Source organism: Danio rerio, chromosome 6 (genome assembly GCF_049306965.1).
Source record: "Danio rerio strain Tuebingen ecotype United States chromosome 6, GRCz12tu, whole genome shotgun sequence".
NCBI classification, from domain to species: Eukaryota; Metazoa; Chordata; class Actinopteri; order Cypriniformes; family Danionidae; genus Danio; species Danio rerio.
The window spans coordinates 424,153-438,909 of record NC_133181.1 but is presented as its reverse complement, the minus strand read 5'-3'; the positions used below and the strand labels follow the sequence as shown (position 1 = coordinate 438,909).

Sequence of the window (14,757 nt, the reverse complement as noted above, 5' to 3'; positions counted from 1 at the left end):
TATCTAAATTCTTTATTCCTTAAGGAGACACTGAATGTCTGGAAAGGGGCATTAAAGACACGAATAATGTTCAGTTTTAAATAGATCACATTTTTACATTTTGTTGATTTAAGGATTCACTAAAATTAAACTGTTTATAGTTTCCACCGAATACACATCATTACAACATTTGTTTTACTCTGTTTTGCTTTTTTTTTTTTTTTTTGTCGTTGGTGTAGTGTACTTTATATATTGCCAATCCTGCCAAAGATCAGCTGTTTCAGCGTGTGCTTCTGCGCATGAGCGCTAGGTGTCAGTATAGAGCCAAAGACTGAACTCTGATACAACTTCCCCAGCGACACTCCTTAACTTGTTTCATGATTTAGCAAACATCCATGTCTTTTGCATAATTTTTAGGAAGTAATTTCTTATATCAAGTCCTAAATAAATAAATACATCTATTTAGTTAGTTACTGTTATTTATTTATTTAGGACTTGATATAAGAAATTACTATCTAAAAATTATGCAAAAGACAAGAATTTTGGCTAAATCACGAGACAAGGTAAGCAATAAGCAAATGTAGCGCAAACAAACTATGCATTGGTGAACAGATAAGTGCTTTTAACAGCATTAAAGAGTAGTGTGTATGTGTATAACAACAAGAGGGCAATATATAGCAGATGAAAATATACTGTAAATAGTTATTAGGAGCCACCACTGTTGTTGTTCAGCTGTAATTCGTGTTATAAGCTCTGGAGGGCGTATGCTTGTGTAATTGAAGAGCTTGATTATCTACAGCTGGAGGCAGATATGAGCTCAAACATTTTGACCGTGTTGGTCAGTAAGACATTGGTGTATACTGTTTTAGTGTTATTAGTTTTGTTTGTTAACGTTTATCTACAATGACAAGTGGACAATAATGCACTGGCATGAGTTTAATAGTGAGTATGGATGACGCTTTAAGCAGTAGCAGACAGTCCTTACACTAGTGTTTGTGAACCGATTAAACATAATAAATACTGTGGTGTACTTTTGCTTTTACCACAGTATAATATTCCATAAAGTTGTAGAAAACTACAGTATTGGCTCATTTGTTTATATTGCTGTAATATTTGCGTTACTATAGCAACTGTAGAATCACCACAACAGATCAGTTACTTTATTTGTCGTGTTACCATAGCAACTGTAGAATCACCACAAAATATAAAGTAATATGTTGCTATATCTGCCTTACCATAGCAACTGTAGAATCATGACAATCAGTTCAGTTGCTATAGATCAGATATTACAGATCAGTTACTATAGTTGTCGTGTTACCATAGCGACTGTAGAATTACTACAAAAGATCAATTACTATAGTTGTCGTGTTACCATAGCAACTGTAGAATCAACACAAAATATAATGTAACATGTTGCTATAACATTTGCGTTACCATAGCAACTGTAGAATCGCGACGATCAGTTCAGTTACTATAGATCAGATACTAAAGATCTGTTACTTTATTTGTCGTGTTACTATAGCAACTGTAGAATCACCACAACAGATCAGTTACTGTATTTGTCATGTTACCATAGCAACTGTAGAATCACCACAAAATATAATGTAACATGTTGCTATAACATTTGCGTTACCATAGCAACTGTAGAATCGTGACGATCAGTTCAGTTAGTATAGATCAGATACTACAGATCAGTTACTATGTTTGTCGTGTTACCATAGCAACTGTAGAATCACCACAACAGATCAGTAACTATAGTTGTCATGTTACCATAGCAACTGTAGAATCACCACAACAGATCAGTAACTATAGTTGTCATGTTACCATAGCAACTGTAGAATCACCACAACAGATCAGTAACTATAGTTGTCATGTTACCATAGCGACTGTAGAATCACCACAACAGATCAGTAACTATAGTTGTCATGTTACCATGGCAACTGTAGAATCACCACAACGGATCAGTAACTATAGTTGTCATGTTACCATAGCAACTGTAGAATCATCACAACAGATCAGTAACTATAGTTGTTATGTTACCATAGCAACTGTAGAATCACCACAACAGATCAGTAACTATAGTTGTCATGTTACCATAGCGACTGTAGAATCACCACAACAGATGTACATCAAGTATTTCACTATAGAATAGTTCAAAAACGTCAGTATTTTTCATGTGAGAACTCTAAAGTGGCGATTTGACATCGTATTTCCACATATATGTTCAGTCAGTCTGATAAATGTACAGTTTCTGCTGTCGTGCTTACATTGAGCAGCTCTAATCAACAATCGCACAGAAAGATCACCGTCTGACAGCAGAAACCTCAGCTCTGTACACAGCTTTATGTGTTCCAGCAATGACTGATGCTCGTGTTGGTTTCAGCGCTTCAGATGGGGCTGTTCTGAACGGCACAGGGAGTTTTACCGGTCAGTCCTTTACAGGAAAGAGGAACTGCGTCACCGTGACATCACCACTGTTCATTTCTGGAGAATTCAGAATCATTCGAGCCGAGCTAACAGTCGGAAACAAGTGAACTCAGACCGCTAATAACTGACGGAACAGCACAAACACATTGCTCATAACCAGTTGCAAGAAAACAAAAGTTGTGGTTAAAGCGTTCTAAGAAATGAACCAAAGCAAGCGGTGAGGAAACCCCAACATACAATCTCTGACAAAAGCTTCAGAAAATCAGACAAACATACAAAACTGAGCTGTTTTAACTGAACTACTGTTATCCCATGAAGCATTGGCAACGACAATCAAATTAAAGAGATAAATTACACAAACATGACCATTCTGTCTTCTGCTCTCACCCGCTCCAGACATCTGTGAGTTTCTTTCTCTTCAGATCAGCACAAATGAAAGATTTGTTAAGAAAGGTGGAAACCTGTAAGCCTGTAAGTCAATGTTTAGAGGTTTTCAGCATTCTTCAAAATATCTTCTCCTGTGTTCTAAAGAAAGAAACTGATGAATGTTTATAAGCACTTGAGGGAGAGTAAATAGTGAGTACATTTTCATTTCACTATCCCTTTAAAAACAGCTGAGAAAAAAGCTTACAGGACTTATATATTTCAATTTTCTCCCTTTGGCGCAGTGGTCAGCACTGTCACCTCACAGCAAGAAGATCGCTAGTTTGAGTCTCGGCTGGGTCAGTTGGTGTTTCTGTGTGGAGTTTGCATGTTCTCCCCGTGTTGGTGTGGGTTTCCTCCGGGTGCTCCGGATTCCCCCACAGTCCAAACACATGCGCTATAGGGGAACTGATCAATTAAACTGGTCGTAGTGTTTGAGTGTGTATGGGTGTTTCCCAGTGATGGGTTGCAGCTGAAAGGGCATTTGTTGACCCTTGTTTAATAAAGGGACTAATCTGAAATGAATGAATGAACATACACAATTATTTCAGTACTTTGAAAGCATTGATAGACTCGAATACATCATTAATTATGCAATATGAGAGTGGGCGGAGCTAAAGACCTCTTTCAACATGCGTCGATCACTGCAAATTTCTGATTGGAGGAATCAGTTACACAGCATCGTGGGTGATGAAGTTTTTCAGCACACCCTGTTGACTCAATGTGTACAGTTAGTTTGAGAAAAGCTTGAATAATCAGAGCTCACAGCACCGCCAGCATTATCAGCTATTCAAAATCAGTTGTGCAGATGAACAGTGTGTGTTCATCAATATTCATATGCGCATGATCACATGAGCTCCATCTTCATCTGCCATGCAGTGTTGCCAAGGCTGTGGTTTTCTTGTAGAATTGGGCTAGTTTTAATCTGTGTATTCTGGTTGTTTTGTCATCTGTGGGTTTAATCATGCCCCCCCCTCGCCTCCTGCTCTCCAACTCCACCTCTAAGTAAAGTCATAGAAAAGCCCTGTACAGCGCGTTCACTCATGTGTTTTGTCCATTGGGGAATGCCACAGTTTTTGTTTAGGGATTGGGCTTGTTTTTGGGCTACTTTTGATTGGCTGTTGGTCTCTTGTTGTGAAAACTTGGCAACCCTGCTGCCTTGAGTCTGGCACACAGAGTGATGTGTTGGAGCCTCTCAGGAGGAGATCATGCGTTTGATCCACACGCTGAGTTTAGTGATCCGGGTGTAAACGCCGTAATAATCCGCCCGTCCACAGCCACGACCCCAGCTGACCACACCGGCCAGAAACCAGCGGCCAGACGGCTCCTGACACACCAGCGGCCCGCCAGAGTCACCCTGACACACACACACACACACACACACACACACACACACACATTAGGTTTCTGTGATTTTTGTGGCTTGTCATGTGACTTCCCTTTTTTATACTGACCAGCCCAGATTAAAAATAGAACAGTGATTTATAGTAAACGCTTCAGAAAAGTGTGTTACACTGTATTTATAGTTATAGTTACCACTGTTTGGTAATGAGTAGTCCGGCATACTGTATTATTAACTGCACTGAAATGATAAATACTGTAGTGCACTTTAGTTTTGACTACAGTAAACTCAAGTGTTGTAGGGTAACCAAACTGCCCTTTAGTTGTAGAAAACTACACTATTGGGTCATCAGTTTATTTTAGTAATTTATTTTTATTATTTATTAGTCATTAGTGATATCGTTGTAGAGATATTTAGTTACCATTGCAACTATAGAATCATTGCAGCAGATCAATTACTATAGTTGTTTTGTTACCATAGCAACTGTAGAATCACCTAAACAGATCAGTTACTATTAATTTTATGTTACTTTTTAATTTTATGTTACCATAGCAACTGTAGAATCACAACAGATGAATTACTATAGTTGTCATGTTACCATAGCAACTGTAAAATCACCACAACATATCAATTACTATAGTTGTCGTGTTACTATAACAACTGTAGAATCACAACATATCAATTACAATAGTTGTCTTGTTACCATAGCAACTGTAGAATCACCACAGCAGATTAAGTCAGGTATTTTACAGTAGTGTGGTTCATAAGCACTGCAGTATATTTTTCATGCGGGAAATTATATTTTCTGTCTCTCAGCCCAAAACCTGCTCCTTGCAGAAACCTTATTTTTACACTTTGAGATGAAGATCAGTCCCTATTTTAGTTAATTGTTACTCGTCTGCAGTGGGGTCCATCGTTAGTCACCTGACAGGCATCTTTCCCTCCGCTGCGGTATCCAGCGCAGATCATCCGAGGAGAGATCAGGTATCCATAAGAGCGAACGCAGGCGTCTTCACTGACCAGACGAACATCCACCTTCTGCAGGACGTCACTCACTGCCCCTGATGGAGAGGAGAAAAACCCACACACTGTGAGTATTTGGATGTTTATTTTGGGTTTAATGTTGTATTTGTCTAGAGCAGGAGCGCCCAAACCTTTTTATGAAGGGCTAAAATCCAAACTTGATAGAGGGTTGTGGGCTGGAGCTCAATATACCAAACTCTATTACATTGTAACATGGTAACTTCCTAATTTAATAATATTAAAAATACATAGAAAAATACTTTAATTGTATATATTTATCAATAATTGTATATTACATTTTCTTACAATAAAACCAATTCTAATAACTGATTTATTTTCTCTTTGTCATGATGACAGTAAATAATATTAGACTAGATATTCTTCAGGACACTTCTACTCAGCTTTTAGTGTTATTTAAAGGCTTCACTAGGGTAATTAGGGTAACTAGGCAGGTTAGGGTAATTAGGCAAGTTATTGTATAGCGATGGTTTGTTCTGTAGACTATCAGAAAACATATACAGCTTAAAAGGGCTAATAATAGTGACCTTAAAATGGTGTTTAAAAAATTTAAAACTGTTTTTATTCTAGCCGAAATAAAACAAATAAGACTTTCTCCAGAAGAACAAATATTCTCAGACATACTGTGAACATTTCCTCAATCTGTTCAACATCATTTGGGAAATATTTAAAAAAGAAAAAATTCAAAGGGGGCGAATACTTCTGACCAACATCTGTCAACATCTAAAAACAAAGTGTCTTAGGGTTTTCATGACCCTTTAAAATCTGATTAATTCACATATAATTCACATATAAATCAGTTTTGCTTTTTTGTAGCTCAGCAATTAAACAAACAAAGAAAAGGCTATATAAAATTAGAAATGACGATCTCTGTTTAAGGGATTCGCCCCAATTTTTCCCATCACTGGTCCATCTCTTCTCTGATTGGTCGGTGGCCAAATTAAAGGTTACCATGGGCCAACTTTGGCCCGCAGGCCCTAGTTTGGGCATCTCTGGTCTAGAAATACATACATAAGATTTGCATAATGGACAGCTGTATTACCTATTGTGAAAAATATACCTTCATAAGGGGTATAAACCCAGCTGTGTGTGTGTGCAGTGTGTGAATATCTCCAGCCTCTAATGCTCAACATGAAGCTATTGTGTTTGTTATCAACAGACTTGATGAAAACAGTCTGCAGGAACACTGTGACTGACATTCCCCCTGTGTACGTGTCATCAGAGGGGGAAAGCACCGCCCACTGGTGCCCATCTCATTAGCATAAGCAGCAGCCCTGAGTGAGAAGCAGCCGTCTGTCCATTAGCCATTAGAGTGTTTGAGCTGCTGAAGATGATGTCAGCATAGACTCAGAGGATTATAGATGTGGAGTTTTAGATGAAGCAGGAGCGACATAGAGCATCAACACACACTCACACTGAAGCACACACACACCTGACCAACACTCACAACATTAGTGTGGTATTCTGAGCTGAATCTTCACTACACTCTAGGGACCTCAGATACTTTTCACATCTTGTAAAAATGGGCAAATTATTCCCCTTTAAAGCCCGCAGCTACCGCTGATTCTATCAGAGGAACTATATGGAGGCGATATGAAGGCTCCAGCAGAAGTCTGAATGAATCCGCATGTCTTACCTCCCTCTCTGAGCGCTCCCCATCCCGTGACCCAGCACAGCAGCTCCGGCTCCAGCTGATGCGTGACGGGCGGCACACACACAGGCTGTGCCAGCGTACCCGCCCACACCGGCCGCGCCAGCCGCAGCAGCGCCACGTCGTAATCATGAGTCTCGTCATCATAGTAGTGATGCAGGTGAATGAGCGAGACGCCCACCGCCTCCTCTGACTGACCACTGCTGGACAGACGCAGCTTACCCAGATACACTGTCCACACTGATGGAGAATACCTGCACACACACACACACACACACACACACACACACACACACAGTCATGCAGATACACCATCCAGACTGACAGAAAGAAAAACCTGCATACACTACAGATGAAGAGGCATGTACACACACACACACACACACACACACACACACACACACACACACACAAAGACATGTCGCTCACCTGTCATCATGGAAACAGTGAGCTGCAGACACCACCCACTGGGCGGAGACTAACGCCCCTCCGCATATGTGCCGCCCCCTGATCTGCAGGCTGGCCTGCCATGGCCACTCCCCCTCCACTGCATCAGCCCCGCCCACTATTCGACTGCTGAAGGGCCTCAGGCCGCAGTCTGGAGGGAGATAGAGTTATCACAGATTCACACACACACACACACACACACACACACACACACACCTACCGCAGTGTTTCTCATCAGATTCATCAGGACAGTCGGTGATGAAGTCACACTCTGGGTTCGGCTTCTTCAGACACGTTCCATCACCACACACATACGTCATGTCAGAGCATGGTACACCTGAACACACACACACACACACAGTTAAAGTTTTTTTGGGGTCATCATCTAAGAGAAAAGATAAATCAACTTTCTTTTGTGTGTGTGTGTGTGTGTGTTGGGGGGGGACTACATCGTTTAATATAATATCTGGAAATGCAGAAGTGTGTGTTTGAGGGTCAGGAATAGAAGATATTTTCAGCTCAGCATAAAAAACACACACTTTCTGAGTTTGTATGGCTGTTTCAGGTAGTGTATGTGTTGTGTACGTGTTTGAATAAGAATTAGTGTGTGTGTGTGTGTGTGTGTGTGTGTGGTACCATGTGTGCAGTTGTCCTCATCGCTGCCTTCAATGCAGTCTGGATGCTGGTCACACACTTTATAGTAATCGACACACTGACTGTCCTCTGTGCACTGAAACTGAGCAATACACACTACACACACACACACACACACACACACACACACACACACACACAAACACACAATCAAAAATCTAATTTATTTCTAAAGCACAATAAAAACAACAGCAGAGGACCGCTGTGCTGTACAAAACGTCTGCCAAAATCTCATTACAATTATAAATAATAATAATAATAATGATATAAATGAGCTGATTTACAGCTGAAACACTGATTTATAACGGTTTTGTAGACTTTATGAACAGTTAAAAGTCTCAGAAAAGAGATTAATTCTGATGCAGATTGATTCAAACATCACAGGTTATGAATATAAAGCCGTGAGTGTGATTACGGAGCTCTTATGCACACACACGCACACACACACACACACACACACACACACACTTGTGCCTTAATAATGATCTTGAATCAGCTTCTCCTTTTAAAGCGGTTGTGTTGCGCAATAGTGACTCACACACACACACACATACACATTTCAGTCCTTCTGCCCACACTCAAACCATCGTATTTCACTTCCTTAAAGCCGTTTCTTCAGAATTATGTTAGTCACACACACACACACACACACACACACACACTCAGGTGTGATGAAGTGGGGATGTACCACAGTTTCTCTCATCAGAGCCGTTCGGGCAGTCGGTGATCCCGTCACACGCTGGAACACACAGACCGTTGAGGATACACAAGGCCTGACCGGGACATGCTGAACACACACACACACATCACAAAACCCACATCACACATACAGATATAACACACATACAGTGACACAAGCAATAACACAAACAAACACACACTGTCAGTGACCTATTTAACTTGATCAACTTCTGAGGCAAGAAATAAACCCATTAAATCTGCTGTATGTGAGTGTTTGACTCGTCTACAGCGTAATACAGCATCATGCGTGTGCAGATACTCAGAAACATGCTCAGGGAACATTCTTGTTTATCTGAAACTCAATGCTGAAGTCAGATATTCTGATGTGAACATGTGTGTTACGTGCTGGAGTGTCTGTCTTTGTTTTGGTCTCTTTAACCCGCCCAATGCCAGTTCAGCCAATTATATTTCAGCACTGTGGGTTGCCAGATGGTGGAAAACAGTGTATTTCATTCATTCAGTCAGGAAGACTCTTAAAGCATGCGTCCATGACCGAAACACGACCTCTGGTGGACAGCAGCAGACTCCAAAATGAGATGCAGATTCAGAGTTCCACATGAGGTGCTTATTCTAAATATTGGTAGTGTAAACATTAGCTGAGCAGGTCACATTGTAACCCCGTGTCCTAACAACAAGCTGCATGACGAGATGCGCAGTGATGAGCAGTTTGGCTGTTTGCAGCAGACGAAACAGGACAGAAATGTAAACACAGCCATTCAGAAGCACAGAATAGAGCCCTCACTGCACTCCAGCACAACGCTGAGCTTCATCATCTGATGAACACATATTCAGGCGCACTGCTGTTGGTGTCGTCAATCTGGCAACCTGTGCTTGTGTGTGTTTTGAACCAGGTGTGCAATACCTAGTTCAACCACTGGGGGTCACACTTACATGCTGCACCTTTAGGGACATTATTAGTGAGTTTGTTGTGTGTGTTTGTGTAATGTGCAGTGTGTGTGTTTGTGTGTGTGTGTGTACTGACGCTCAGACTGGTTGAAGATGCTGTAGTGTATCTGTATTCCGGGTCCGGTCAGTGAAACCTCAGAGCTCAGAGAGACCGTGATGCTGGAGGACAGAAGGAAGATCCGCTCCGCATACGGCTGCAGCCCGCGCACACCACACATCCTGCACACACACACACACACACACACACGTTAAACATTACACTTTACACATACACACAACCTCACACAGAGACACACACATGTGAAGGGTGAGGGGTGTGTGTGTGTGTGTGGCACTGGCCTGCGGCTCTGGATGCTCCAGCTGCCCTGTGTGCACGTCTGACTGTAGCTGGCCCGGTTCAGCTCATAGCCTTCAAACGCCAGAGTCAGACCATAGTCCACTGACGGCACCTACACACACACACACACACACACACACACACACACACACACACACACACACACACGCACACAAAACCCTAATTTGTATGGTGAAACACGTTGAGCACAATGCTCTGTGAACGCAGCATGAGTGAGTGTGTGTGTGTGTGTGTGTGTGTGTGTGTCTCACTGTGAAGGTCCAGCTGCAGTTGGTGTCAGGAGGGTAATAACTGGGGTAAAATGGGGTCCGTAAAACACCCTGAACATCGAGAGTTTGCTCCAGCACGACACTGAGGGAACACACTAACACACACACACACACACACACACACAAAAACACACACACAAACACACACACACACACACACACAGTAATTGATTGATTGATTAATTGGCTGATTAAGTGAAGAATTTGATTGATTGATTGATTGATTGATTGATTGATTGATTACCCGGGTCTGGCCAGGCCCGTGCGCTCAGAGCAAACGGGTCCTTGTAGCTGTAGAGCCCCTGCTTCCAGACCACCGTCATCCAGTCAGCAGACGACAGCAGCTGCACCGACTGCTCATACCGACTGCAGCCGTACAGCCTGAGGGAACACACACACACACACACACACACACACACATCAGACACATACACAAACATCAGAGGCACACACATACTCACTGGCCACTTTATTAGGTACACCTTATTAGTATCGTGTTGGACCCCTTTAGCCTGCAGAAATGCCTTAACCCTTATAATACGGGAAATATTCCTCAGAGATTTTGCTCCATATTGACATGATAGCATCACACAGTCGCTGCAGATTTGTCGGCTGCACATCCATGATGCCAACGTTGTTGGATGGATCCATGCTTTCATGCTGTTGAGGCCAAATTGTGAGCCGAGCATCTGAATGTGTCAGCAGAAATGGAGACTCATCAGAGCAGCAACGTTTCTCCAATCTTCTATTGTCCAGTTTTGGTGAGTCTGTGTGAATTGTAGCCTCAGTTTCCTGTTCTTAGCTGACAGGAGCGGCACCCGGTGTGCTCTTCTGCTGCTGTAGCCCATCCGCCTCAAGGTTGGACGTGTTGTGTGTTCAGAGATGCTCTTCTGCAGAGCTCGGTTGTAACGAGTGCTTATTTGAGTTACTGTTGCTGGAACCAGTCTGGCCATTCTCCTCTGACCTCATCAACAAGGCATTTGCGCCCACAGAACTGCCGCTCACTGGATATTTCCTCTTTGTCTGAGCATTCTCTGTAAACCCTAGAGATGGTTGTGCCTGAAAATCCCATCAGCAGTTTCTGAAATACTCAGAGCAGCCCGTCTGGCAGCAACAACCATGCCACGTTCAGAGTCTCTTAAATCCCCTTTCTTCCCCATTCTGATGCTCACTCTGAACTGCAGCAGATCCTCTTCACCATGTCTACAGGCCTAAATGCAGTGAGCTGCTGCCATGTGATTGGCTGATCAGACATTTGCTAGTTGTACAGGTGTACCTAATAAAGTGGCCGACACATGTCTGCTCATACTGACTGCAGCCGTACAGCCTGAGAGAGAGCACACACACACACACACACTCAAACACACACACATCAGTGCTCACGAGGTGATGAGGTGTGTGTCTGTGGGTGTGATAGAGTCGTAGATGATCAGCCGGTCTCTGCACTCGCTCCGCAGCCACTGCACCTGCAGCTCCAGACGCCTGCCGGACGGGGCCCTCAGGTGCCACAGACAGGAGGAGTGCTGCTGGTTCGGGCCCTCCAGCAGAACCACATCCACCGACACCACTGATGTGTAGCGGTAGCAGTCTACACACACACACACACACACACACACACACACACACACACATACACACACAGACAAAGTAAAAAATCTAGACTTAATAATGGTCTAAAAATACTCTGAAGAATACAGCAGATTTAGTCATCTAGCTGTGTTTCCATCCAAAGATGAGGATTAGATTTATGCACAAAACTGGAATATAACTGCAATGACCCAACACAATGAACACTGTGGTTCTGGAGGCGGCAGACGGGAGCACAGTTCTGGAGGAATAATAATAGACGAAGAAGAATACTGGAGCACTGTGATGACGGACTGAGCGAGCGCTGAGGCCTTTTACAATGGTTATGTGTGTTAAAATACACAACAATGAAGAAAATGAAACTTTTGCCTGAAAAAAACAACAAGAACTGAAAATGAGCATGAGTGAAAGGAAAGAAATCATACCAAACGTGGCCTGAAACAGATCTAGAACTTTGCTGTCGGTTTCTGGAAAGGAGAGAGCACACATCAACACAGAGAGGCAAACAGAAACTGAGCAGAGGAGTGGAGCAGGCCGTGTGTGTGTGTGTGTGTGTGTGTGTGTGTGTGTGTGTATGTGTGTGTGTGTGTATGTGTGTGTGTGTGTGTGTGTGTGTGTGTGTGTGTGTGTGTGTGTGTTACCGGTGATGCTGAATGACGACAGCAGCAGGTCCAGTCCCTCATATGTGCTGGTGTGCTGGTCTGCACTGCAGCGCTGCAGCTCTCTGAACACACTGCTGTTGATGCGCTGCAGATCCACCGCATGCAGACTCACAGGGACCGACAGACGCAACCACAGATGAGCCACAACACTGCCCTCACTGCATCAGAACACACACACACACTCAGAGGAATAAACAGACACTGCAGGATCACCAGAACATCGGAACACACACACACACACACACACCTGAAGGCGAAGACGGCGCTGGAGTTGAAGAATCTGGACAGGTCAGAGTTTCTCAGCAGCTTCTCAAACTGAAGGAGCAGACGAGCAGAATCTCAGAACACACTCGACTAAACTCAAACCAGAACAACACACACACACACACACACACACATTAGCTGAAATAAATCAGGACACACACACACTTTCACTCAGAGTAGCTCCTTTAGATGATTTCACTTTTCTAAACGTTATTCGATTACATTAGTCTTGGCATACTGATGTTAGTTTAGGTGTGTGTGTGTATGTGTGTGTGTGTGTGTGTGTGTGTCACCATGTTCTCCACAATGGAGGCTTCTCTCCTGAACTCTGCGCTCTCGTGGTTCCACAGACTGGAGCTGAAGTTCTTGTTGAGGATGGAGACACTGCAGGTGTACTGCTGGAGGACCCGCGGCTCTAGAACCCACACCCGGTACTCTAAACACACACACACACAGAGAGATATACACAAAGAAACACATACAAACACATGCACACACATATACAGTAGTAGAAACTAAAGTACACTATAGTGTTTATTACAGTATATCCTATAGTGAATACAGTATCCTGCAGCATTCATGCGCTCACAGCTGTAAACACGACTGTAGGATTCACTGACCAGTAGAACAGAAACACTGCAGTGATGAGCACACATTCATTCACTCTCCTACAGCTCAGTGCCTTTATTATTCAGGGGTCGCCACAGCGGAATGAACCACCTACTTATCCAGCATGTTTTACACAGCGGATGCCTTTTCAGCTGCAACCCAGTACTGGGAAACACCCATACACACTCATTCACACACACACACACACACACACACACACACACACACACACACACACACTACGGCCAGTGTAGTTGATCAATTCCCCTATAGTGCATGTGTTTAGAAACCAGAGCACCCGGCGGAAACCCACGCCAACATGGGGAGAACATGCAAACTCCACACAGAAACACCAACTGACCCAGCCGAGACTCGAACCAGTGAACTTTTTGCTGTGACGCCTCATTACTACCCACTGCACTACCGCACCACCCATGAGTATAAATAGCCTGATTTATCAAGGGTCACCACAGTGGAATGAACCGCCAACTACTCTGGTCTAATGCAGCAGATTCATGAGGTATACATTAGAGTTTATTACACACTATAGCCTATATTCTCACCGAGAAAGTACCAAATGAGACATGCAGATCCTGCCAGGATGAATATGATGAGGATGATGATGATGATGGAGATCAGACATTTCCGGAAGCTTCTCCTTTTATGGACCGGATTCGGATCGGCGCCAGATTTCTGCATATAAACGCATGAATATTCATGAGCTCCGTCATTTCGTGTATGGTCTGGCTAGATTAATGCAGGGATCAGTTCATGAAGACGGAAGACTCTCTTACTGTTCTGCCGCCGCGGCCTCGATTCGGATCCGCTGTGAACCCGTTTCCGAGCTCCATCATGAACCGAATCCGAACCGAATCTTTATCCCCTCCGGTTCATCTTTGGTGCATTTTTAGGCGGATTTTCTCCAGACTGCGTGCATGTTCGGTTGTTCACGTGTTTCCGTCAGTCAGTCTGTGCTTGTGTTTGATGATCCGAAGTCCACCGCAGATCAATAATCGCATATGCTCAGGTCTCTGCTGATCTGAGGACAGTTCAACTCCAGTGAATACTGAATAACAGCACCACCCGGCAACCGCGCACCTGCGCCACACCCGTGATGTCACAGTCTGGGCGGAGCCTCACCTCACCTGTGCTGCAGCTGCTGATGCTGGAGATGCTCCTCCACACTCTTATTATTATTATTAATTATAACGAGAATTATTTATAATACTTATGAATTAAACACTTAATTGTATTTTATTATTGTCTACACCTATCCCAACTCTAAACCCAACTCTCACACCTATGTTAAAGCAGTATTTATAATGAGTATTATATATATATACAATTATTAAATTAAACATTCAATGGTATTTCATTAACATCTACCCCTCACAGTA

The 14,757-nt window shown here is 43.1% G+C and overlaps 1 protein-coding gene across 2 annotated transcripts; it reads right to left on the bottom strand.

Annotated features, from left to right (window-relative positions):
- Positions 1-902: 902 nt before the first annotated feature.
- tmprss6 (transmembrane serine protease 6) lies at positions 903-14,343 on the bottom strand. Of its 2 annotated transcripts, XM_073953471.1 has the most exons (18): positions 14,155-14,343; positions 13,924-14,053; positions 13,045-13,187; positions 12,735-12,802; positions 12,467-12,645; positions 12,251-12,292; positions 11,622-11,826; positions 10,483-10,619; positions 10,221-10,333; positions 9,951-10,060; positions 9,688-9,830; positions 8,653-8,751; positions 7,947-8,060; positions 7,531-7,647; positions 7,293-7,461; positions 6,849-7,117; positions 5,096-5,232; positions 903-4,186 (listed from the first exon to the last, which is right to left on the bottom strand). In XM_073953471.1, exons 1-18 carry the CDS (start codon positions 14,212-14,214, stop codon positions 4,025-4,027), a joined length of 2,397 nt encoding a protein of 798 aa, XP_073809572.1. In that variant the 5' UTR covers positions 14,215-14,343; the 3' UTR covers positions 903-4,024. The 2 variants fall into 2 exon arrangements, with proteins under 2 accessions (XP_073809572.1, XP_073809573.1); XM_073953472.1 differs by lacking the exon at positions 12,251-12,292.
- Positions 14,344-14,757: the final 414 nt, after the last annotated feature.

Bases quoted from the DNA above. Each gene is read 5' to 3' on its own strand.
- tmprss6 (XM_073953471.1), bottom strand. From the start codon at position 14,214: ATGATGGAGCTCGGAAACGGGTTCACAGCGGATCCGAATCGAGGCCGC. The intron at 13,188-13,923 runs GTGAGAATATAG...GTGTGTGTTTAG, and splicing joins TCTCATTTGGTACTTTCTCG to AGTACCGGGTGTGGGTTCTA. The intron at 7,118-7,292 runs GTGAGCGACATG...GTGTGTGTGCAG, and splicing joins CACTGTTTCCATGATGACAG to GTATTCTCCATCAGTGTGGA.